At 37.1% G+C, this 25,060-nt stretch overlaps 1 protein-coding gene across 1 annotated transcript in view; it reads right to left on the bottom strand.

Annotated features, from left to right (window-relative positions):
* FIG4 (FIG4 phosphoinositide 5-phosphatase) overlaps positions 1-25,060 on the bottom strand; it is a 103,482-nt gene that overhangs the window by 72,798 nt on the left and 5,624 nt on the right. The window contains exons 2-10 of the mRNA XM_019735020.2: positions 20,128-20,226; positions 18,776-18,899; positions 10,235-10,391; positions 9,656-9,706; positions 7,795-7,943; positions 4,790-4,918; positions 2,341-2,441; positions 840-1,002; positions 329-426 (exon numbers count right to left, since the gene is read on the bottom strand). Of these exons, the coding sequence (XP_019590579.2) occupies positions 329-426; positions 840-1,002; positions 2,341-2,441; positions 4,790-4,918; positions 7,795-7,943; positions 9,656-9,706; positions 10,235-10,391; positions 18,776-18,899; positions 20,128-20,226 (1,071 nt within the window). The remainder of the gene's footprint in view (positions 1-328; positions 427-839; positions 1,003-2,340; positions 2,442-4,789; positions 4,919-7,794; positions 7,944-9,655; positions 9,707-10,234; positions 10,392-18,775; positions 18,900-20,127; positions 20,227-25,060) is intronic.

Genomic DNA, 25,060 nt, shown 5'->3' with positions numbered 1-25,060 from the left:
CCATGTTTCCTTCTCCAGGCTGTCCTGGATACAAAAGTAGAATTTCACCCATGCCTAGTTTACTCATGGAAATCAGGAGATTGCATCGCTCCCTTCCCTTGGACACATGCCACTGATTCTCCTAGGTATCCAGGGAAGAGGTCACATGCAATCTGAGGCCAAAGGACAGTGGCTCAGACAGCTGACACAGTGAACCATCACAGCATGATAGGTCTACAAGTCTTTCCTCTGGGAAGAGGTAACACAAGCTTGTGAAACCCTTTTGTGCTGAGGAAGAGGTTGTCCAGTGTGGCTGACCTTCATAACCAGACAGGTGAGCACGTCATACCTTCACTAAATTCAGGATGATGATGGGGGAGCCAAACCGCTGAAGCATCTGGTCAAAGTGAAGGGCAGCCACATGTGCAAATGGATCTGCCTGATCCACTGGGGAGAAAAGAGGAACACATATCAGAATGAAAATGATAAAGCAAGAATAAAAGGAATATAGAATTTTGTGTTGTTTTTTAATGTTTAAAGATGCCATTCAACGAATCTTCTAGTAGTTTCACTTCCCAAATTCCTCTCGAGCTTATTAGACACTCATTCCACATGTACATATGGAATGTGAATGATTCTTCCATTTCTGATGTGAAATATAAATAATTTACTAGCAGCCAAAATTAAAGAAAAAATATAAAGTTACTGCATAAAAATAACAGAAGTCCCTCTTCCAAATTATCTTTCTTGGACTAAAACTTGATTAAGACCTAAGCATTTATGAGATTTCTGTGACAACAGTCCATTGTCTCTAAATGTGTATGCAGAACAGTTACTATTGAAAACACTGTTCCACGCACATGTGATGGGTGGTTTAGGCATCATAGTTGAAATGTCCTGAGACCAGTATAAAGGAACTGATCCTCTAACTTGCACATAAGAAGAGTAACTTCCTGCAGTAAAAGACATCACAGAAGCATCGCAGAGTATTTGCTCAGTCTCCACTTCATTTGCAACATCACCCTGAAAAGAAAGGTGCATTTAAATGGATTTTATGTTCTTAGAATTTTTCATGGAAAACATTTCAAGTACGCAATGAAATTCTAATTCTTATTCTCAATGTTTTAAAAGACATAAATGTTGATCAATTGTCAATATGCACATTAGACAAGGAAAACCATTAAAATGTAATAAAGGAAGGCAATTTAAAATAGCAGAGATAAGACTAGAAAAAAATAAGACTAAATAGCTACGAATACAAGTAGTAGACAACAGCTTGAGTGATATAAGTGGCAGAGAGGGGGAGAAAAGAAAAACAATTACATGAAATTATATAGGAGGTTAGGAATACCAGTGGAATATAAAAATCTGCTTCTGAAGACCAAGAAGAAATGAAAGGACGAGAGTGAGATTCAAATAAGGCCTGATACACAGAAGGAAAAAAGGGTCTTGAGGTCAGTTTACCTACAAGGGCATATATGGATCACTGCATAAATTATACAAATGTCTAACCACTATGCTATACTAATATAAAATACTGAATTGTCAACTGTAACTGAAAAAAATAATTATTAAAAAAAGAGTATATATGGATATGACAAATAATTTTAGAGGCATAAACAACATGTCTGTTTGGTTATCCTTTGAATATGTGAAAGTAAATAATATAGCTACAAAATTCTGATTTTTTTAAAGCACCAGTTATAACTATTTTCATTATTGATACAATTCTAGGAACAATGTTGCTATTTTAAGCCAGGATCAAAACCCAATGTCTCACTCAATCTGTCTACTCAATCACACATCTGCTTAAGAGTCAAATAGTACCTACTGCAAACAGATGGAGCACTCCATGGGGAGTACATGACTGATCGCAGGAAAGATGAATTTTTGTTATTTTCTGGTAGTGAACAGAATAAGGAGTCTCTTTTGAGCCAAACTAAAGCAGAGGGAAGTGGGTAAAGGGTTTCCCGTGCTTTGCTCTCCTTAGTCTTATCATGGATGCGTTCCCAACAAGTGCTCTCCTCCACTCATTCCTTGGGTGGAGGTGCTTTGCTATTTTAGTCTCTACACTGAATACGTACATTTTTTCATGTATTACAGAAAGGGTGAGCCCTCCCAAACATTAGACATTTCGTAACTCTCTAAGGCATTGTATAACTCATTCTAAGATAGCTGATTCTTTAGAACAACTTGTGAGAAATATGACTAATATATAAGAAGATATTCTGGAAAATTATTCTCTTGATAATGTCCCAAACTAAGCCATTCCACCTTCTATAATTCCACTTTGCTTCATCTGCCAGCAAAGCTGATGTAAAAGGTTAAAATACCAGCAGCACTGTTATTTCCCCATCTTACCTCGCAGTTTGCACCTCTCTTGAGAAAACGGGTCCCAGCAAACTTACTGGATCTTCTAGCTATTAGAGTGACATACACTGGTCGTCCATAGATCAACAACTCTTAGAAATCAAGTTAAAGTTGTTTAGCATTCATGACTGTCACACGAAACCAAGAGGATCATTTTTTATACCTTAAATACCCATTTAAACAGATCTTGAGTTTAAAAGCTCCACCCAAGAATGAACAGCATTGAGTCCAACTATTCTTTGAATGGTGCATGTATTTAAGGCAAGAACAGGTTTCCCTAAGGGGTGGTTTCTAAGAATTTCAGAGGAAATGGTAGCCAGGTGTAAGGTTACTGACCAAGGGAAGACCTGGTCTCTCCTTATAGCCAACTACAGGATGTAAAGAGGTACAACTAAACCTCCCTTAGTCTTCAGAGAGCATACATCTCTCAAAGAGAACATGTCACCTAACAGGCTATTTAAATTAAAAGCAGTATATAATACTGAGTGAATGGAGTGAGTTTAAAACAATCCAAATGTGTCACCTAACTGCAAACACTGAACACTGCACTGTTTAACCAACATACAGCTTATTTAGTTCTACAACTTCATTTAACTTTCTAAGCCTGTTTCATCTTCTTATACCATAAAATGGTGTAAGTATTAATAATGTAACTAATTGTATTAGGTGGTTGGGAGGCCTAGGTTAGGAAATGTGTGTAAAACTAGTGTCTGGCCTGTAGGAAATGTTCAATGGATAGTAATTACTTTTATCATCATATAGACTTCCAGAATTCACTACATGCTTGATGAACTAGAAGACCAGATTCATCATCTAAACTAATGAGCTTTCAAATTATAATCTATGGTGCTATTCACTACTTCATAAAAACAAACATTTATCGTGCTCAATCTATGCCAGGCCCTGAGGTAGCTCTTGGCAATACAAAACAGCCTAGAACTACCTTTTAGAAACTGCCTTTAGAAACTGTAGCACAGGAATCTCACTCATCTTCATTTCAAACTTCCTTTGTATCTTTATCTAGCCTCTCCTCTCCCTCACTTGCCACCAGGAAGGCACTACCGGTCCTCTTTAAGGGTAACCTCTCCAAAGTAGTCCTTGAGTCCACTCCTCCCAAATGCTTACAAGAAAGCATATTGATTAATCACATTCACCCACTTACTGGTCTCCAAACAACCACTCTTTTAAAGTTTTCACTATAGATCTTTTAAAAATCTAAGACACAAGGAAGAATATCAACTAGAAGACATGCTAGGTGCTCAAATGCCGTACTTGATCTCAAAAAGGGACAGGAAAACCCTGAACACCACTTCTAGAAAGCAGACACTTGCATTCCTAAGCCTCATAATAGCACTTCTTTGAAAGGTTTCAACATAGCTACCGTTGTTTCCTGGAAAATAAGACCTAGCTGGACCATCAGCTCTAAAGCATCTTTTGGAGCAAAAATTAATATAAAACCTGGTCTTATATAAGATCCAGTATTGTATTATATTATATTATACTATATTATATTATATTGTACCCTGTCTTATATAAGACCGGGTCTTATATTAATTTTTGCTCCAAAAGACGCATTAGAGCTGATTGTCCGGCTAGGTCTTATTTTTGGGGAAACACGGTAGAAATTAAATGGAAAGGAAAAATAGTATTTATAAATTTGACCTCATCTGCTTAACCCAAGGCTACTTCTATTTAATCTATTACGCCCCTTTCTAATTAAAGCCTTTATTACATTATGCCTGAACCACTACAATTTTTTCCTAACTCACATCCCTTGTTCTAGTCTTAATTCAGTTTAAAAATGGCTGTCAACTCAGGGATTACTCAGCTCTGCTTTGTATATGACCCTCTTAAAAAAAAACAAAAAACTTTCAACACTTCTAGCACCAAACCCAAAGTCCTTAGTCTGACCACCAAAGCAACCCAGTAACTGGCAATCTGACTCCCCACTAGCAGTCTCCTTCCCATTACATTGTACCTTCCAGGGGTTTTTAACACAAGCCACAAGAACACTCCCATAAACTCTTCCACCTCCACACCCATAATGCTTCCCCAACCCATGATCTTGCTCCTTACTCGCTGCTAAGGCCTGACTTTTGTTTAGGGCCCAGGCCAAGTTCAACTTTTCCTAGGAGCCTGCCCCATCCTCCCAACCTGTCAGTAATTCTGCTCCCTCTCTCGGGTAAGAATGATATTTCCCACCTATACAACTTACTAGGCACATTGCATCTTCTTCCTTATTATTTATCTTTCGGCGTACATAATAGATTTCTTCAAGTGATTTGCACTCCTCTCTGTATTTCTACTACATGGCATCACGGGTTAAGTTTCCCATGGGTGTCTATCGTGATAATTATAATCTTATAATTCATCTATAGCTTTCTACAAATTGCTACAGTATAAGTTTAATAATATGTATCTTTTTTTAAAAAAAGGATACTTGATTGCCCACAGAATCCATGAATAACATATAGCAGCCAGTCACGATGCACAGTATTTTTAATTATATCCAGAAGTTCACCATTCCACACATACTTCATGTAAGGCTCACTACAGATCCCAAATACACCTGAAAAATAAAAATTAGTTATCAGAAAGATAAGGAAATTGGTTGACACTCAACTCATTTTTAAGATCTTAAACTTCCATTTTTAACCTCAAAATAAGATGCCTGATTAATAGCATTGCCATTTTCAGTGGGTATCATTTATATCATTACCCAGAACACTGTGCTGATTCTGTACAAACACAATTTCTGATCTGTGAGTTTTTAACCTAAGAGGAAAGAAAACAAGAGGGAAATTAAGGACTCCTATACGAATATACAAACAAGGCCAAGAGACGCACAGAGCAGTCAGTGGCTGGGAGCGCTGATCTGGGGGCAGAGGGCCTAGGTTCAAATCCTGGCTCTGCTCTCATCAGCAGGGTGGCAGGTTTGACTAGGACTGTCACATACTATCTCAGTGCCCTGCTTCCTCACCTGGACCTGGATCGTAAAGATGAAATAGGTTAACAATGCACATACAGTGCTTACTGATACTTCCATAAGTGGTAGTTATTAGTGTTATCAGGATTTTTGTATATAAAGAAATGATTTCAGCATATCTAGATACATTTATTAAACATCAATGAGTTTTATAAAAGTTATATAAAGTGAAAAATGAGTATATTTATAATAATGGTTTAAAAGGTTGCAACAGTTCTGGATAGCACGCAATCAATACTATGTTTCTTCTCAAAACATATGCTAAGCGTGTTTATATACTATGACGAATACATTTGGTTTGAGTCATAAAAACAGAACCTTCTCTGTCTTTTTAATGTGTTACAAAGAGCATGCTTAGTACAGACTCGGATTGGAGTCCTGTCTATGCCACTTACCAGCTCTGTGATCTTCGGCAAGTTACTTAATGTCTCTGAACCTCAATTTTCTAAACTGTAAAATGATACAACTACTCACTTCAGAAATATTGTTCAGATTAAACAATATACGCAAAGTCACTAATACACTACCTGACCCAGTAGAGACTTTTTAAAAAATGTATTATTTTATTTTTCTACCTACCCCCATACCTTCTGTTTCCTGTCAGTTTTCCCCTGCGTGGCAGGAGAATAATGCCCCCCAACACCAAAAAAAGATGTCTACGTCCTAATCACCAGCACCTATGAATATGTTCCATTACACGACAAGGAAGAGTTAAAGTTGCAGATGGAATTAATGTTACTAATCAGATGACTTTGGATGGAGAGGTTTATTTGGATTATTCAGGTCGGCCCAATGTAATCATAGGATCCTTATAAATGAAGAGGAAAAGAGGAGTGTGAGTCAGGCAGCCTTTAGAAGATGGAAAGGACAAGAAAATGAATTTTCCACTAAGTTCTCAATAAAGGAAGGCAGCCCTGCCAACACCCAAATTTGAGTCCACTGAGACCTATTTTGGACTTCTGACTTCTGTAAGATAATAGATTTATATAGTTTTAAGCCATTAAGTTTGTGGTAATTTGTTATAGCTGCTATAAAAACCTAATACACACTGTTATTCATATCTATCAAGTAGAATTGCTCTAATGATAGTATAAAAGTAAGTGGCTTCAGAGGCTTAATTAAGATCCCAGAACAGATATTCAAATTCTGGGATGAAAATTTAGTAATCCTTTTAGCTTTTCTATTACAAAAGGTGATATTTAGAAGAAATGTTGCAAGCAAATATTCAGGCACACGTTATCTTACTCTCTACCTGTGTCTAGAAGTATATGTTACAATTCAGGTTCTGAATAAGGGCAAATTGATGTGATCTAGCTGTTCTGGGGTAGGGAGGGTGCATGGGGTTTGACCTTAGCTAAAGTGTTAGTCAATCTAATAAACTGACAGGAGTCAAGGGTAATGACAGAGATGGCATTCAGTTTAAGTAACAGTCTAAATCTTCTTGGGGTGGATCAGAACCTTCGGCAAAATGGTACCAGAGCACAGCCTCTTCTTGTGTGTCCTACAAGGACAAAACTTCTGGAACTTTAGATTACATCCTACCTCCTGCACCCACATATTCATCACTATCATTTAAGTTGCATAGAGCAAGGTGCCCAAGATGCTGTTGACTTATTACGCTTCCATAGCAAGTCTAATTCAGCTAAACAGCCTTGGCTATAAGTTTGAAAGGATTCCTTCACATTCACTTTAGCAAGGCCTCTGGCTTTAGAGGTCTAGACCAACCCAAAACCTTAGGATAAAGATGCCAGTTCTGCTGTAGGACTGGTTAGTCTAGGGTCTCCGGTGTCACCCTAAACTAGTCTCACCGTGGTCCTGCAGTGGTCCTACAGTGGGCCTGACAAAAGCAGGGCCTATGCGGGACCAGGGGGTAAAACTGGGACCAACGTACGAATAGCCTCTGACCCGCTGCACTGGATCCTCTGGGTATTGGCCATGTGGGCTTCATCTCAGGCCTCCGTTTCCTGCTTAGTCCTTATTTCTTTCAAAGTGGCATTATAGCTACTGAGCAGCTTTTATGGGGATTAGAGGCATTGTGTGTAAATGGCTAGGACACAACAGACAACGCATGGTAATTTTTCTCTAAAACTCAGCCCATACAGAGCTGGTCTCTATGAAAGAAACTCTATGGGAGTAGCGTGTATTCTCCAATACTTAGACACAAAATTCTCCATTTCAGCTTCACCAAAGTGTAGACCTGAATGTATTCCACAAAAAGTGCATGAAAATTTGCTACAAAATGTCAGCATACCATTTCCTGGCTGGCCTACAAATAAAATCACCCAGTGATTAATCTCTATAAAAATGAATTGGTCAAGTTCATATATCTGAAACGACCTCATGTAAGGACAAAGAGCAACGAGGGATGCAGAAATATGAGGGAAAGGTGAGTGAATTTCATGAGTGCCATTACATGGAAGCCACATTAACATGCATTAGATGTGCTGAAAACCACCTACCACTTCCACCCTGTGTAGTTAATCCTTCATCTTCAAAGATGTCGAAACTCTCCTGGCGAGTCTGGGTCGTTTCTGACTTTAACATTTCCAGGGGCATTCGCAAGACAGTGAGATTATATTGAAGTGAGTGGGACAAATCATAGCTGTAACTGAGAACAGAACTGAAACTTAATAAGAATTACATTAGTAAAACATATTTCAGGGTCTTGGTTCCCATATGGAATTAAAAACTGTGAACTAAATTACTTAGCACCTGTTACTTTACCTAAAAGCAATGCTGTTCAAGTGAGCACAGTAAAACAGAGTAAACCATGAATGTAATTGAAAATTCAAATATCACTGCATGACTTAGGCATCTGCATGGCTGGAAATATAACATATACAATATAATGTGAATAATCTACATTCATTGATTTGCAAAGTGCATTTTTTGCTTCACCTTAAAATCAATCTAACTTCATGGCCTTGTAAAACAGGGTCACCCTCTCACATATATCTGAATATCGTTTACAGATGTTATAGTATCTACTGCAATAGTGCGTGCTCTGTACTACAGTTTACCTATGAACTAAAATAATTGTATTAATTGTTAATGGTGATACTATAACTGACTTTGTAATAAAACAGGAATAAGAATACAACACAAGCCATTACAGTGGAACATGTTTTAGGAGAGTGACAGCCACCCAGGAAATTATAAGAGTTTGAACAGTCTGTGCAAATAAAATTTGGACTTTAAGCCAAAAGAAACCCTTTACAATTCTGATTCACATAATAATTTTTATAAGTATCTCTCTAGCTACATAGTTTTAGCATATAATTTCAGACGGTATCTAGATTATTTAGGTTTATACAAATATGTAAAATATTTTAGTCATATTTTACGATGGTTATAATTGTGCCTGAAGACTCATCCATTATGTTTTAATTATTACTTCTTCTTTTATTTATATAATTTCATTGAAATTTATTTGTTTCATCTGTGAAATTAATTTTCACCACATTTGTTTGATAGAGCAATTACTTTACCGCCAACTAATCTCACAGGGATAAAAATTGTATTAAGAAGTTGGTTTTTCAATCCCACCTACAAGAGCATCAGAAAAAAAAAAATACTTAGGAATAAATTTAACCAAGGAGGTAAAAAAATCTATATGCTAAAAATTATAAGACATTGATGAAACAAACCGAAGAAGACACAAATAAATGGAAAGATAGCCTGTGTTCACGAAACAGAAGAATATTGCTTCAATGTTCATACTGTCCAAAGTTATCTATAGATTCAGTGCAATCCCTATCAAAATTCCAATGATATTTTTCACAGAAATAGAAAGAACAATTCTAAAATTCATATAGAACCACAAAAGATCCCTAATAGCCAAAGCAATCCTAAGAAAAAAGAACAAAGCTGGAGGCATCGCACTTCCTAATTTCAAACTTTATTACAAAATTACTGCATTCAAAGCAGTATGATACTAGCAGAAAAGAAGGACACGCAGAACAATGGGACAGAACTGAGAGTCCCAAAATAAACCCACTCATATACAGTCAACTAATATTTGACAAGGAAGTCAAAAAGATGCAATGGGGAAAGGCTACTCTCTTGAATCAACAGTGCTGAAAAGACTGGATAACCACCTGCAGAAGAACAAAACGACCCCTGTCTTACACCACTCACAAAAATTAACTCAAAATGGAATAAAGACTTAAATGTGATACATATACACAATGGAATATTATTTGGCCATTTAAGAAAAAGAATACAGGAAATATACTGTGTCCTCTGATTCCGTTTTTATACCCTGGAAAATAATATAAACATTTAAGTGACTGATAGGAGAAAAATTAAGCTCAAACTTACCTAAAGTAAAAATTGCTAGATAGGTCCACATTTTGAAATATTCGTAGATACCTAAAAAACAAATTTAAAAAAAATAAAAGCATGTTACATGCATCAAATACTATTTTTTTCATAGCTTACCATAAGCTCATATATACATTTATGTTTGTAAATATGTTCATTAAAACTGAGGAATTCAATCCATAACTGGATTAGTGATTTCATCTGAAGCAATTTCTAAGTCTGTTGATCATCCTTTCAGAGACTCTTAACCTTATAGTTTGACCATTTCCTCATCACTGATTATGCCACAGAGGGAAAGTCATGCACTTACCTGTGTGTGGGGGTAGAGGGGGAGTGGCGGGGGGGGGGTACCTGGACTTGGGGAAGACAGATGTAAACACTGTTCTTGTTTTTATGATGTGCTTTGTAAATGCTTTGAGGTTGGAGAGAGGAGAGTAACAAAAACAACCAAAATACTTGTGGGCCATCACAATTTTAAGTTGGAAAGTGTTTTTAACATAACATTTATAATCTTTTGACTAGCTTTCTAATTGCTCTACTACATTAAAAAAAATAGTAGTTACCACCAGCACATACCTAGCTTCATCAGGATGAGTAATTCGTACCGAGTCATTGGGTATATAGATCATATTTGTATCTTCAATTTTATATATAGCATGACCTCCAATATCTGCCATCTTCCTCCTTTTTGTTATTAACACAATATAATAGCCTTCTAAAAATCTGACGAAACCTACAGAACAGAAAAGAAAGATAATGTTTCCTAAACTTAGTAATGCTTTTAAATAATACATTTAAAAGGAAAATGATTTTGACATATTTCCTACTTTACTTCTCTCTATGATTTATAGTCATACAAATTTTCAGTTGTCTTAGAACTATTCTCTAGAACTATCTAAAATGACATTTATCTCACTTAAAAATATCACGCTAAACAATTTTATTTCCTTCATTCATTCTTTTACATTAAGTCTCATTCCAAATAGGACTTCAGTGCTGTAAGCAAAAATATGTACAAGATTAAGAAGCATTGTTGTTCAGTGAATATAAGTTTCAGTTTTGCAAGATGAAAAGTTCTGGAGATCTGTTGCACAGCAAGGTACAAATAGTTAACACCACTGTACTGTACAGTTAAAATTGGCTAAGGTTGTAACTTTTATAGTATGTTATGTTTTGTACATACATCTGTACAATAAATCAATATGCATTTAGTAACACGTATGTAAAAACCACCTAAGTTCTCAGAAACTTATAGTACTGTGCTAACTTGCACTGTGAACCTTGAGGAGGGACAAAGATTAAGCACCACCATAGATTTGTTTGATCAAGAAACCTCATCTCCTTTTCAAAATGAAATTAACCAATGGATAAATACATATTCTGAGGAACATACTTTGAAATATATTGCTCAAAAGTAAGAACAAATTTCATGGATTCTTGATTACTAGAGGCAAAACCCAACTTGAGTCAGCTTTTGTTTATTTATTTATTTATTTAGGTTGTTTCCAGTTTTTATTTATTTATTTACTTGTTTCAGGTGTACAAAACAATGTAATAGTTAAACATTTATCATTTATATCCCTCACACAGTGATAACCCTCTACCCCCATCTACTACCCCTCTGACATCGCATACAGCCATTACATTTCCACTGTCTCTATTCCTAATGCTGTACTCCACTTCTTGTAAATATATATATGTATACACACACACACACACAGTATATATATATATATATATATATATATATATATATACACACACACACACACACACACACACACACACAAAATTGTAGTTGACATTCATTGTTGTTCAGCTTCAGCTTCAGGCGTATAGTGCAGTGATCAGGCATCTACATCATCCCTGAGGTGGTCTCCCTAATGAGACAAGTGTCCATCGGATACCCTACAAAATCTTTACAACATTATTGATTACATTCTCTAAATTGACTTTCGTATCCCCGTGGCAATCTTGTGGTTACTGATTGTGCTTTCTAATCCTCTCACCTTCCCCCTTATCCCCACCCCCCAAACCCCATATAGCAACCCTCAGTTTTTCCTTTATGTCTCTGAGACTGTTTCTGATTAATTCATTCATTTATTCTTTTCTTTAGATTACACATATAAGTGAGATCATATGGTATTTGTCTTTCTCTGTCTGACTTATTTCACTTAGCATAATGTTCTCTAGGTCCATCTATATTCTTGCAAATGATAAGATTTCATTCTTCTTTATGGCTGTGTAATACTCCATTGTATAAATGTACCAGTTCCTTAATCCAGTTGTCTACCGATGGGCATTTCGGTTGTTTTCATGTCTTGGCTATTGTGTATAGTGCTGCAATAAACATAGGGGTGCATAAATTTTTTCGAATTAGAGTTTTGGATTTCTCTGGACAGATACCTAGGAGTGGAATTGGTGAGTCATAGGGTAGTTCCATTTTCAGTCTTTTGGGATACCTCCATACTGATTTCCATAGTGGCTGCACCAATCTGCAATCCCACAAACAGTGCACAAGGGTTCCCTTTTCTCCACATCCTCGCCAACACTTGTTATTTGTTGCTTTATTGATGATAGCCATTTTGACTGGGGTGAGGTGGTATCTCATTGTGGTTTTTATTTGCATTTCTCTATAGATTAGTGAGGTTGAGCATTTTTTCATATGTCTATTTGCCATCTGTATGTCCTCTTTAGAAAAATGTCTCTTCGTGTCCTTTGCCCATTTTTCAATTGGGTTGTTTGTTTTTTTGGAGTTGAGTTGAGAGAGTTTTTTATAAATTTTGGATATTAACCCCTTATCGGATGTATCATTGGCAAATATCTTCTCCCATTCAGTAGGATCCCTTGTTGTTTTACTGATGGTTTCTTTTGCTGTGAAAAAACTTTTTAGTTTGATGTAATCCCACATGTTTATTTTTTCTCTTACTTCCCTTGCCCGAGGGGATATATCAGTAAAAATTTTACTCTGGGTAATGTTTGTAAACTTTCTTCCTATATTTTCTTCTAGGAGTTTTATGGTTTCAGATCTTACATTGAAGTCTTTACTCCATTATGAATTTATTCTTGTGTATTGTGTAAGGAAGTGGTCTAGCTTCATTTTTGAGCCAGCTTTTAAAAAGGGAATTAATATGAAGGCTACTGAGGTGATCCATGACACCAATGGGCAACAATATGATTGGGCCTCAGAAAAAAACCTAGTCAAGATGCATCTCTGAATGTACTCCACTCTCATCTCTCTCCATAGACCAGGCTCCTCCACTTCTCTGGATCGTGTGGTGGGAAATACAGCTGCTAATAGCTCTAGGCTTTACATCCCAAAGCTTCCCTGGAAAGAAACAACTTTTTTATCAAGCTCAATTCCAGAATTCCTAGGGAAGTACTTGGATTGGCCCAACATGGATTTGGCGCCCATCCTTCAATCAATCAACTGTAGCCAAGGAATAGAGTAACATTACATTAGAAGCCATTCAATACAATAACTACCGGTAGATGATTTAGATGAGGCACAGGGCGTTGGTTCCAGTTCCCAGAAAACAGGTTGATCAAACAAGGCAACATATCCAGTAAATAGCATATCCTTCATGCAACTCCCACAAATATCACTTCTGATAGTTAAGCATTTTATGAATGTTGGAGTATTGGAGTATTATAAAGTTATATTTTATGTTAAATCATTGGAATGCACATGTTCTATACTAGTGATTCAAAGAAAGATTGTATGTGTTAACGTTCAGTAACACTAATTTCTCAGCAACACACTAGTTACCACAGAGCCTTGGTCAAAATTTTCTGGTTCCCAGAACTTTTGCTTTGGGAGTTAAAATTAAATCTTTAGGTGGTGGTAGTGGTGGTCGGTGGTCACTCCCAAAATAGCAACATGAGGAGTTTGGAGACCCTCTCCCCAGTGGAACAACCATAACTGGGGAATTTTTTTTTTTTTTTAAGTTGAAAGTTTCTGGAAATTGTCCTAATGCAATTTAGCAAACAGAAAAACACTTATTCAAGAAAATCTACTAAACTTTGGTAAAAACAGATCTGTGGCATTTGAATTACCTGCTTTCCTTCCGTACCTCTCTCCTAGTTCCGTGTGACAGAGTATCTATTCCAGGCAGGTGCAGCCAAGAAGATAGTGCTTCCCCTTCTCTGCCCAGCTCTCAGTCTTGGGCCATGGTTTCTGCTCAGGAGGTACAGGCCACCAAAATTCCTCATTCCCTTCAGCTCTGTGTTACAGAAGCTCTATTCCAAGCAAGAGCTGAGATCTGGGTTCATTTCTTCTACTCAGCTCCTACTCATAGGGTGGACACTCTACCCCAGCATAAATGGTCAAGAATCCTGGGTCTCGATCCCCCTCGCCCAGCTCACTCATAGGGCTAGTCAGATACAGTCATATACAGCTGACTTCCTATCAGAAACACAGAGGCCAGAAGGCTGTGAGATAACATATCCAAAGCACTGGGAAAAAAAATGTCAACCAAGAATCTTGTATCTAGCGTAAATATCTTTCAAAACTTTCTTTTGTGCACCTGTGAATATGCTTGTTCTCTCTCTCTCTCTCTCTCTCTCTCTCTCTCTCTCTCTCTCTCTCTCTCTCTCTCTTTCCTTCTGTTGCTGTCTGTCTCTGTCTCTCTCCCAGAGTGTTATATTCTATAAAATCTGAGCTAGGATCCTGGTGCTATGAATTTTTGTTCTAGAATTGACAAATACCCATTGTCTGTGTCTTATTATTCGTGGCTGACAAAAAAGGAAACTAGTGATTGAATACACTAACATAAATGAGCTGAAATATATTAGAAAGATGTTTCAAGGAGTTTATGCTTCAAGGAGCCACACTACTGAGAAAAAATGCTATTAAAACAAGGAAAAATACTTACATTTTAGAGATCCACACAGCACAAAGTACTTTTTAAAAAATGTTCATTTATACTCCTTTGCTCACCTCAGAGACTAGCCAAAAATTCCCTGACTAAAGCTAAAGGATATAGGAATGGGAAGGAAAAAAAGATGATGACAATCACATTAATAGCATGTCAGGAAGTACTTATCCTTTTAGAAGGATAAAACTTACAAAAGTAAGGCTCTCAGAAGCAGCATAAAAACACTCAAAAAGAGAATCTAATTGGGTTTAAGTAATAAATATTTCCAAGATGAATGATTTTCCCTTTTACTCTTGCTATATACTTATTTTTATATAAAAAATCTCTGTAATAATTTCTCTCAACTTGCATTCCAATTGAATTTTAATTTTACGTTTTTAGCTGTAGACTAATATCACTCTACCTTTCCCTTTATAATTTGTATAAAGGAAAGTAAATATATTGCACAAAAGAGACTCTTTTCTACCAGAAAAAAAAAAAGCCTTCAGTATATTATATTACAGATGAGAGTATTTTCTCCTTCCTTTTTACTACAAATTGGAAGCGGCACTCTCTTTTTTACAAGGTTCCTATCAAATACATACAGCCAACAATGAAAGCGTTTCTGTTTGGCACAGACATCTGCCAAGAGTCAGCCTATTCATCACTTTAACACACTAAACATCAAAACAACCTTTTTCATCTTCATTCTATGTACTTGTGGAGAGGACCCCGCCAGCCGACCAATAGGGAAGAACACGATACCTGTTTAGGGAGATGGAATCACCATGCCAGCTAGTCATCATCTTGAAAGCCTATAGGGAGAACAGCACTCTGGCGGCGAGGTTTGAAAAACCTCCACAAGGTACCTCGGGTTTTTACACAACAGAGCCCACTGGAACCAAAGGGACTCCCTGACACCAAGTCTATTGCTCCCTTGCTAGTCTGAGGCTCACACTTTGATGTTGCTGTTGTTTTCATTATTCATTATGTTGTTTCATTATTAACTTGGATCTGCAACCAATTTCTAAGTGTACAATTTTAAGTAATAACTGAGTCCATTGCTTATTTGGCTTCTTATATAAGAAGTAATAAAACTTCTTATTCTACCACTTTTCTCCAGTGTACTAGCAGCTTAAAAGAGGATCCTCTGACAGGTGACACAGGCAGAAAAAAGACAGACCTGAGGCTATTGAAAGGGGCTGGGGCGGTCTCAATCCCAGCGGAGGTGAGAGTAGCCAGGACTACAGTCCTCCAGCCCCCAACTCCATGGACGTGCCCCTAGACCTGATAAAGCAACTTCTGTGAAAAGATGCTCTTCATCCCATCCAGTGATTTCCCAAACTTCCTGCTGGCGATCAGATAACAATAGGGCAGGTCGGAAACGGGCAAGGTAGCTACAGGACTGGATCAATCCATGTCTAGGGACGAGTGATAGTCCATGAACTTCTGGTACCAGCTCACGAACAAACTGAAAGTAAAGGTTTAGAAACTTTACAACAATTTGAGATGGCCACAAAATCCGAGCGGCATGATCAATGAACATGCCTCAAACAGGGTGTAGACTAGTTTGGGTATTATTGAACTTGTGTGATGAGTCACATGTGGTCCAAGGTGCAGACAAGTTCTGGACAGTATGGTTGTATTAGAATACATAAAAGGCATTTCCATAAAAATAATAAATGCTTACTTTGTACATTGTTGTGTTACTTTGCTGGCAGGTCACTCTTTCAGTGACTTCATCTCCAAGAAGAGTCTCACACCTGAGAGGCCTAATCGCAAAGGTAGCTACTACAACACCTAAGTATGTCACCTTTAAAAGAAACATGAAGACACCTTCAGCCCTTACTCAGAGGTTATTAACCAATACTTATATATAAAATAAATATCTGATTACAAAGTTGGTTATCAATTGATAAAAATAAAGTTTCTGGTTTTACAAGCTTATTTATCAATAGATTTAAAATGAGGCAAGGAATATTGCTAAAAGCAAATGTGCCAAGAACAATTAAGAGTGACTAATGTACCATAAAAACAACAGTATAGCAGACTAGGGGCCATTTAATGTAAAGGTAAACTGCCCAAATTCAACTCCAGAATACCCAAGGGAACCTATTTTTAAACACTATTCAATAACTGATCTTCACTTTGTTATACTTAATCATCAAAGATAGTTCAATTTTGAATAATAAACCCTGGCTAATGAGGCAATCAATATTACATATGCCTTAGGAAATTTCTATTTCAAAAAGTTGTAGTAAAGTAGCAACATTTAAAGGAATAAGTTTAACCTATTAAGTAACTTAAATTAAGCCTACTGTATTTAAGACACATTTTACTTCCAATTTTTTTCTTTTAAATATAAGCACCACTTAAAGTGAAATTTAATATATATGGAATTTATGGAATTTAAACATGTGAACTCATATGACATACAGACACGCACACACCCACAAACACTTATCTAGACATGTAAGTAACCTCAAGGGACTTTTCAGGACTGAGCAGAAGGTGTAGAAAAGGGGCCAGTCCAAAGGAGATGAAACTAACCATCAACTAACCACACCTGACCTTCCCTGGCAGCCACCTAAGACACCAAATGGAGTTACAGGGATTACATATGAAGAGCTCTGAAAGCAAACTGAAAAAAACAAACTTCCAATATGGCAGAATATAATCAAAATATCAACAAATACAGAATCACAAAATACAAAGTGTTAATCAGAAAAACTGTTAGGTTGGTGCAAAAATAATTGTGGTTTAAAAGGTTAAAAATAATTCCAACAACACAATTACTTTTGCACCAACCTAATAACATAAGAATTTGAAACTACGGCGTAGTTAGGGCCATATTAATTTTAATATCTGTAGAAAGCAATCGCTCACTCCATGATGCATGAAGTACAGTAGGTTTAAGAAGCACAAAGATAATTTTGTAAGTGTTTAAAAAAATAGACTTGAAATACAGCTCTGCCAATAGAGAAGGTGAGATACAATTGCCCTCATTTTCGCTTCCAAGGCCCCATCGGGCCTCACACCACTGCTTGCCAACGTTCCAGGACCCACAGGCTTCTTCATGCCTGTACCTCTGCTGACAGCCCTACTAGAGTTCTCTCCTCTTCTCCCCACATCCATCCAAATCTTGTTCGGCCTTCAGGGTCCAGCCCAAGTCTCGTCTTCTCCAGGAAATCCTTCCTGGCCATGCCAGATCCAAGTGATCTACCTCTTATGTAACTTCCAACACCACTTAGCTTTTACTACATATCTCGGCCCTTAATTACAACCTTGGGAGTTCTTTCATGGGCATTGGTTTCTGTCTGCCACCCCAGTCTAATCATCCTAAGACGCGCAAGAACAAACCCGCAATACAGCAAAGACGGGTTTACTGACCCTCTGCAGTGAGGGACGAGCACACCAGAGAACTATGGGGCACTCATAAAGGCCCCACCTGCCAGACAGCACACTCCTTAAAGGCCAAAACCATATCTATCTTTGTTCATGAATAAATAAAGTAATGGAGTTATCGGATTTGAGGGAAGAGTTTAGGTAAAATTGAAATGAAGAGGATCAAACAAAGCAGGACCGTATGTAAAGAGACGAATATCAAGTCTGGATGGTGAAGCCGAATCAGTGTCCCGTTTCCTTGAAAACAGTGCAGTTAGAACAACTGTAGACTGCTGTGTCCACAAACCCCTTATCTGAAGCTCTGCATCTGAGTTGTAAATCGAGGTTGCTCCTCTGTGTCAAAGCGGCTTGGATCATCCAGGCAGGAGGGGGTGTTTTCTCTCACTGCCAAAATTTCCAACAGCCAAGTGTCTGACAGTCTATGATTCTAGAGAACAAAGTTTCTCAATGAGCAAGAATGCAGCAGTCATGGAAGGAAGTTAGGACACTACACTGCAGCATGTCCCTGGGAAAAATTCCTGTTAATTTTCAAGCTAGTTTTTCCAGCTGATGAACAGCAGGGCAGATGTTTACAGTCCAAGATCATTCCTCAACAAGCCAAAGAGCAGACTCCTTAACGGCCCCAACCATTGTCTCCACTGGTTTGCCTCCTCGATGACACGAGCATACTGCTGAGTGTACAGCAGATGCTACAAAGGCTGCTTGACATCTGACTGATGGATAATGAAGTTTTAAACAACCAAAGCTACAGAAAATGGGTTATAAGTATAAAGCACTTATATACCCTTGCAAACTATTCTTAAGAAGTCTATGTAGGGAAAAAAAAAAGGTAGTAAGAGGGAGATATGTTTCTTACCTACAACACCAAAAGCAGAAACAGCTCGAAACAACCCGGAGGAACCTTTCTGTCCCATCTTTGTTCTATTTCCGAGATCCAAGCGGCCAAGGAGTTCTCTCACTTCTTGTGGAGAATATACATGCTAAAAATAAGCAAATTTAATCTGTAAGGTTGTGCTTAGTTTTTACATTATTTATTCTTTACTCCTAAAAAATTAAAAGAATCATTACAAGAATCATTAGTTATTTCACAGATAAGTATATAACAGTGCAGGACTAAGCTACAATTTTAAAAAGCCAACAAATTATTTACTATTGGCAATGAAAGGTGGTTATCAGATCACGTTGCTATACCATAAAACTGTATCAAACCTTATCTCCTGAACCAGAGATTTAAGGGATTCACAAATTTCAAGAAATCTGTAAACCCTTTAAAATTATAGGCAAAGTTTTTGTTGTATGTGCATTTTTTATAAGAAGGCGCTTAGCTTTTTTAGATTCTCAAAGAGAACGCTGAACAATCATTCCTACCCCCAAATAAATTATTACATTGTATTAATAAAAACTCCCAGATTTGGGGGGTGCAAGAGATCACGACACCCAGGAGTGCAGGAAATCACAAAATAGAATTTATCTAAAATTATTATAACACAGAAAATTTTGCAAGAGCTTAGTGAAAATTGGTTCCAAACTGTAGTTACTAATACATTTGAAAAACCAGGAATCTACATGTTTTCAGAAATATTCACAAACTGGAACTTTAATACAAAGGATAAGTTAGGTTCTCTCATTTGAAAGAGTTAAAATTAACTGTTCAACACCACCATATTTTGACTAACAGCCTCGTGTTTTTGTGCCACCAGAATTAAGTCTCATATTCCTGACTGGGTAATATAACATCTGGATAAAAATACTTTATCATTTTTCTAGTGCATAGTAAGTCATCAGGAGAGGTCGTGCAGGTGATTTTTTTAGCAAAATAATAAAGTCTGCAGTAGGGAAGTCCTTTCTGACTTCAAGTAACTTCCTATTAAAGCATAGTAATAAATACTCTCTTGGGTAGATGAAATATTAAGAGTTGTACTGAATTATTAAAATGTCACCTTTAAGAAAATATATTCTTATACAAAGAGTTTGCTTTGTAAAACAAATCAAAATGAGGAACAAAGTGTCATTCTGGCATATTACTTGACATCAGTAATTTGTAGAAACCACATTAGAGATTCAAATTCTAGCCAATCATGAAAAATAATTGTAATTGTTAGATGCATGATAAAAAAATTATGTATCGCTAGAAGGTGTAAGGATATTTCATATCCTTTAAACAAGAACCAAAGTTTATGTTTGTATTCAGGTTTGCAAGATACTTACCCTATCATCAATTATGACCAAATCTTTTGGTTCTGTTCTATCAATTTTCAAAACACGGTATTTTGTTTCTGCATGATTGCTCCCAACCAGAAAGTATCTCTATAAATAAAAAGGAATGTCATTAGTTTTTTAAGGCATTTTGCCTTAAACACATTTAATAATCACTTGTTTTTGAAATAAATACATTAATAAAGTGAGATTAATTTTTAAAAGAAACATTTCTGTTAACACCGGCACATTAAAAGAAAGGCTGATTCAAAAGGTCAATTTTAACATTGAAATATTCTTAGTGGTTTCATGATAAGCATCAGTCTGATAGCTGAAATGTACCCAGTAACCAGGTCAGATGAATTTAATTATATTATATAGAGATTAACCTAACTGATTGGTGACTGATGTTTAAACTTTGCCAGGAAGGAGCAGCTCTGGTAAGAATTAGAAAGCTCAGCATATAATTAGAAATGCTCAATTATCACTATTAAAATATTGATAATATATCAAATAAATCTTTACACATTTTCTATAGAAGACTGAAAATGACTTTAATATAGCAATGTAAAAATCCACTCCAAAATCTTATGAAAGTTTAAAATGAGTGCACTTTCTCAAATGGCTTTTTATAGATAAGCTACAAGAAATAATTAATATTCTTTATTTTCTGAAAGAAACACTTCCTTGGATCATTATACCTGAACATATTAGTCTTCTTATATGAATACTGAGAATAAAGTGAATAATAAAACTGTAGAAAAAGAATAATCTTATATTTAAATGAAAATGCATTTAAGAAAACCTAAACAAGATGAATCATTTTAAAATTGCATTTAAGAGAATAAATCTCCATTAGCAAAAATAAGTTACTTAAAGATATTTTCCTTCAGAAATGTCCTTTAAAAAGTGCTACATCTTCAACATTGCAAAAACTGAGAAGACATTGCCACAATCAACTGGCATCTTACCATCTCATTGGTCAAACGAGATAGAGATACACAAAGCAATTAGATAAAATTCTCTAGATTAATGACCAAACTGAAGTGTAAAGACCACAGCAATTCAGAGCAAGCAAGATTAATGTGGATTACTATCGATGCAGAGAATGTCAGTGGAGTCAGGACCTAAATTGAGTCTTAAAGGATGGGTAAGATTTCAGTAAGATTTTACTGTGTATCAGAATGTAAGCACTTGGTTGTATTGTTTTAATACTAAATCTGCAGAAATAACGAGTTTTTTATTAAGTATATATCGGTTAGTAACGGTCTGATCTAGACTTCCAGGTTATAAAGAACAATACTATATGTTAAAAGATGCTGGGTTAGCCCTATCTCAAGAGGAAGGCTAACCGAAAAACCGAATCCCTCATCTCCTAGGAGAGGTAAAGTCTGGATGACACTACCAGTTATAACGAGGTGGGAGACAAGCAATTGTAATCAAAATTAGTAAACTACTTCCAGACGTCCTGGCACTTCATGTGACAGGACTTGATGCATTGGGGGTAGAAAGGCCAGGAGACAGAGAGAGGGAGAAGCTCCAAATTCTCAGCCTGGCCTCCTTTAATTTCTTCCCTCAGTCCCTGCCCAGAGGGGAGGGATAACCAGGTAATAAGGTTAACTTCAGAAGAATGGTTTGCAAACTATAGACGTTTGTTAGCAGAAAAGGGAGCCGGCTTCTTGAGGATCTAAGGAAAAACAGTTTCTGGGAGAATAAGTTACTTAAAGATATTTTCCTTCAGAAATGTCCTTTAAAAAGTGCCACGTCTTCAACATTGCAAAAATTGAGAAGACATTGCCACAATCAACTGGCATCTTACCATCTCATTGGTCAAACGAGATAGAGATACACAAAGCAATTAAATAAAATTCTCTAGATTAATGGCCAAACTGAAGTATAAAGACCATAGCAATTCAGAGCAAGAAAGAGAGAAGAAGCAGCGAGTACAAAGACATGGAAGGAAGAAGCTTGGTGTTTTTGTTAGAGGAACAAGATGACAGGTAACTGAGAAAATGCTCCCTAGGACACCTAACACAATGAATAGTGTTCAACAAAAAGCACTCAATGAGTGTTAGTTTCTTTTCTCTCCTATACTTTGTAAGATATCAGCAAGTTTATGACATTGAATTTGAGAAAAAGGGGGAAAAAACAGTAAAAAAAAGTACCTCAGTGGAAGAAAAGCATGTATAAGACCAGAATGGAGCCAGATAACAGAAGAATGTACACGTCTGTTAGTCATCAGTCTTTGTCCTCAGGAGAGAAGAGCATGCACATCAACAACCATGAGTAGCGGGCAATAATAGAGATATGAACTGGATGCAATGACAGCGTGACAGGAGGGGCACCTAATCCATCTGGGGAGGGTCAGAGCAAGCTACCCAAAGAGGCTAGTGCTGTCCTGATGTGGAGTTTGGCTTGAGGGACCTCTAAAATAGGCCTCGCTATACTGAGCCATGATAGACAAGGGATACCCACCATGTCCGCCAGTAACAATCCTCTCATCACCGGCCCCACCAAAGCACTTTTATTGGTATCTAAATGTAGCACTTACTTCTGAAGGCCTTGTCATAATTTGTTGGGGGCACGTCTGTCCCCTTCACCTAATTATACACGGCTCAGGGGACGAGGGCTAACACCCGAACCTCTGTGGTTTTTAATTCCAGCCTAGGGGTACAGCTTGGTTCCACAGGCACTGGGTAAATGGTAGGTGAAAGAACACTGCCCACCACAGACTAATCATTTAATTTGCTGGGTAACTTTCTACAACATCTACACGAACCCATAGTTTTTGGGTAAGCACACAGAAAGACGGCTCTTTTGGTCAACCACTCAGTAAGGAAGAACATCACAGCTTTACGGGAGGTAAAATCCCGGAATGAAATTCCTAGAATTTTAATAGATCCTAGGAACTCTGAAGATTAATTGCAATATGACTATGATTTGGCAGTTCGTAAAAAATACACACACACACACACACACACACACACACACACACACTTCCTGAGATTTGAGCGGTTAGTGGGCAAATGCACTGCCGGCCCTTGGAGCAGATACATAAGAGGGCAGACTTACACCTGCCATTTCCAGACCCCTCCAAAGCCTCTAGTAAGCAGGGGAGCCAAAGCTAAAATCCACAGAATTTTGAAGCGGATCTGAGTGGGGAGAAAGAAACAGAAAGTAGTATATATACCTATATTTTCTCTCTTCTAAAGTAGTCTAAGAATCCTAAAAATGTTTTGTGCAGAGAAGAGCGACTTCATATGAAGCCAGTTATGTGGGAAAGAAAACCACAGCCCTCAGCTGGCGTGCTCCGGACAGAATCACTCTCCTGCACTGCCCTCTGGTGGGCAGTTGACCATCGACTTTCACACCAAATTTTTAAGAGATAGTAACTTCCAGAAAGCCCTTATTTCTACTCGGTTTAATTTCCTTCCTATTAAATATATCAACTCTATATAACTATGTATGTATATCCTTAGACTTTGTTATATTACAACCCATTTGCTTCAAAATGGACTTCAGCATTTGGAGGCTTAAAAATTGTCCTGAAATATCTTTTCCTTAAATTCTTCTCCACTGCTGATATTTTTATATTTTCTTATTTTGAAAAATTTTCCAACCTACAGTAAGATGAACAGAATATACAATAAAAACTCATATACCTTTCACCTAGATTCACCAGTTGTTAACATTTTGCTACATTTGTTTACTCCCTTACTCTCTGTAGAGATAAGCTTTTTTCCTTCTGAACCATTTAAAAATGAGTTGCAGGATCATAACACAACACCCCTAAAAACTTCAACTTGTGTTTCCTAAAAACAAGGACATCCTCCTATATAATCATATTATCTATATACAATCCATATACTAATGAAGTAGTTTTATGCCCCAAGAACAAAAGGAAAAGTGAAGGAGATAGCAGCCAAAAAATTATTTAAAACTGAAAAGCATGCCCAAGAAAGCTGACTCCTACGCTGGCAATGAGAAAGTCAAGAAGCAATCCAACTTACACCACAGAACTTCCAAAAGGTGTCAAAATGTGTGGCATCTCTTATCTCTGGAGGAAGGAATGTAAAATTTCAGAAAACAAGATAAAAAGAAGGTAACACAAGCTTCTAAAGAGGAAAAATACAAGCTTGAAACTAAAGATCAAGCACTAGACTAACAGTAGAAATTCTCAGTAGCAACACTGGAAGGTGGAAGCCAGGGACATAATTAATACCTTCCAAGTTTTAAGGGAAAATTAATTTCAATCTTTAATTTAACATTAAACCTATCAATCAAACATGAGCATAGGATAAGGACATTTTCAAACATGCATGGGCTCAAAATAATTTATTGTCCATGAATCCTTTCCCATGAAGCAATTGGAAGAGGTATTCCACCAAAATGAGGGAATAAAGTCAAGAAACAGGAAGACACAGGGTCTGGGAAAATAAGGAAGTCATCACAAGGGCAGCTGTAGGATGATGGTGCATAGGCAGGACAGCAGCTTGCGGCAGCCTCAGGAGCAAGCAGTCTAGATTCGAGCCATTGCTTCAAGAAGATGAGACCCAGAAGAGTACCTAACGGAGATTTTAAACACCTGGGAAAGTTGAGGTTGAATTCATTGTAAGTACTTAATAAGAGCTAGGGCTTGTAGAAAGAAGGAATGGTCATCTCAAGTACGGGCAGTCTGAAGTTCAAATGGTAAAGATGAAAAAAGAGGTAAATAAAATGCCCAAAAGCAACAGAGAAGGAAAAGGAGCAGTAATTGGCGTGTACAGGATTTCCATAGGCCCGGCTTGTGTCCGCTGGATTGCCTGAATGCCCACATACACGCAGGTGCGCATGAATCAGGGGAAAACGTTTGTGTGTGCTTATAGATGTGTTGGGGGTTGGGGGCTTGGCAGGAGTTGGGGTGCAGAATTAAGATACCAAACAAAAGCTATATTAAAATGCCCAT

This window comes from Rhinolophus sinicus, linkage group LG05, assembly GCF_036562045.2.
Source record: "Rhinolophus sinicus isolate RSC01 linkage group LG05, ASM3656204v1, whole genome shotgun sequence".
Classification (NCBI taxonomy): domain Eukaryota; kingdom Metazoa; phylum Chordata; class Mammalia; order Chiroptera; family Rhinolophidae; genus Rhinolophus; species Rhinolophus sinicus.
This window is presented reverse-complemented; position numbering and strand designations above follow the sequence as displayed.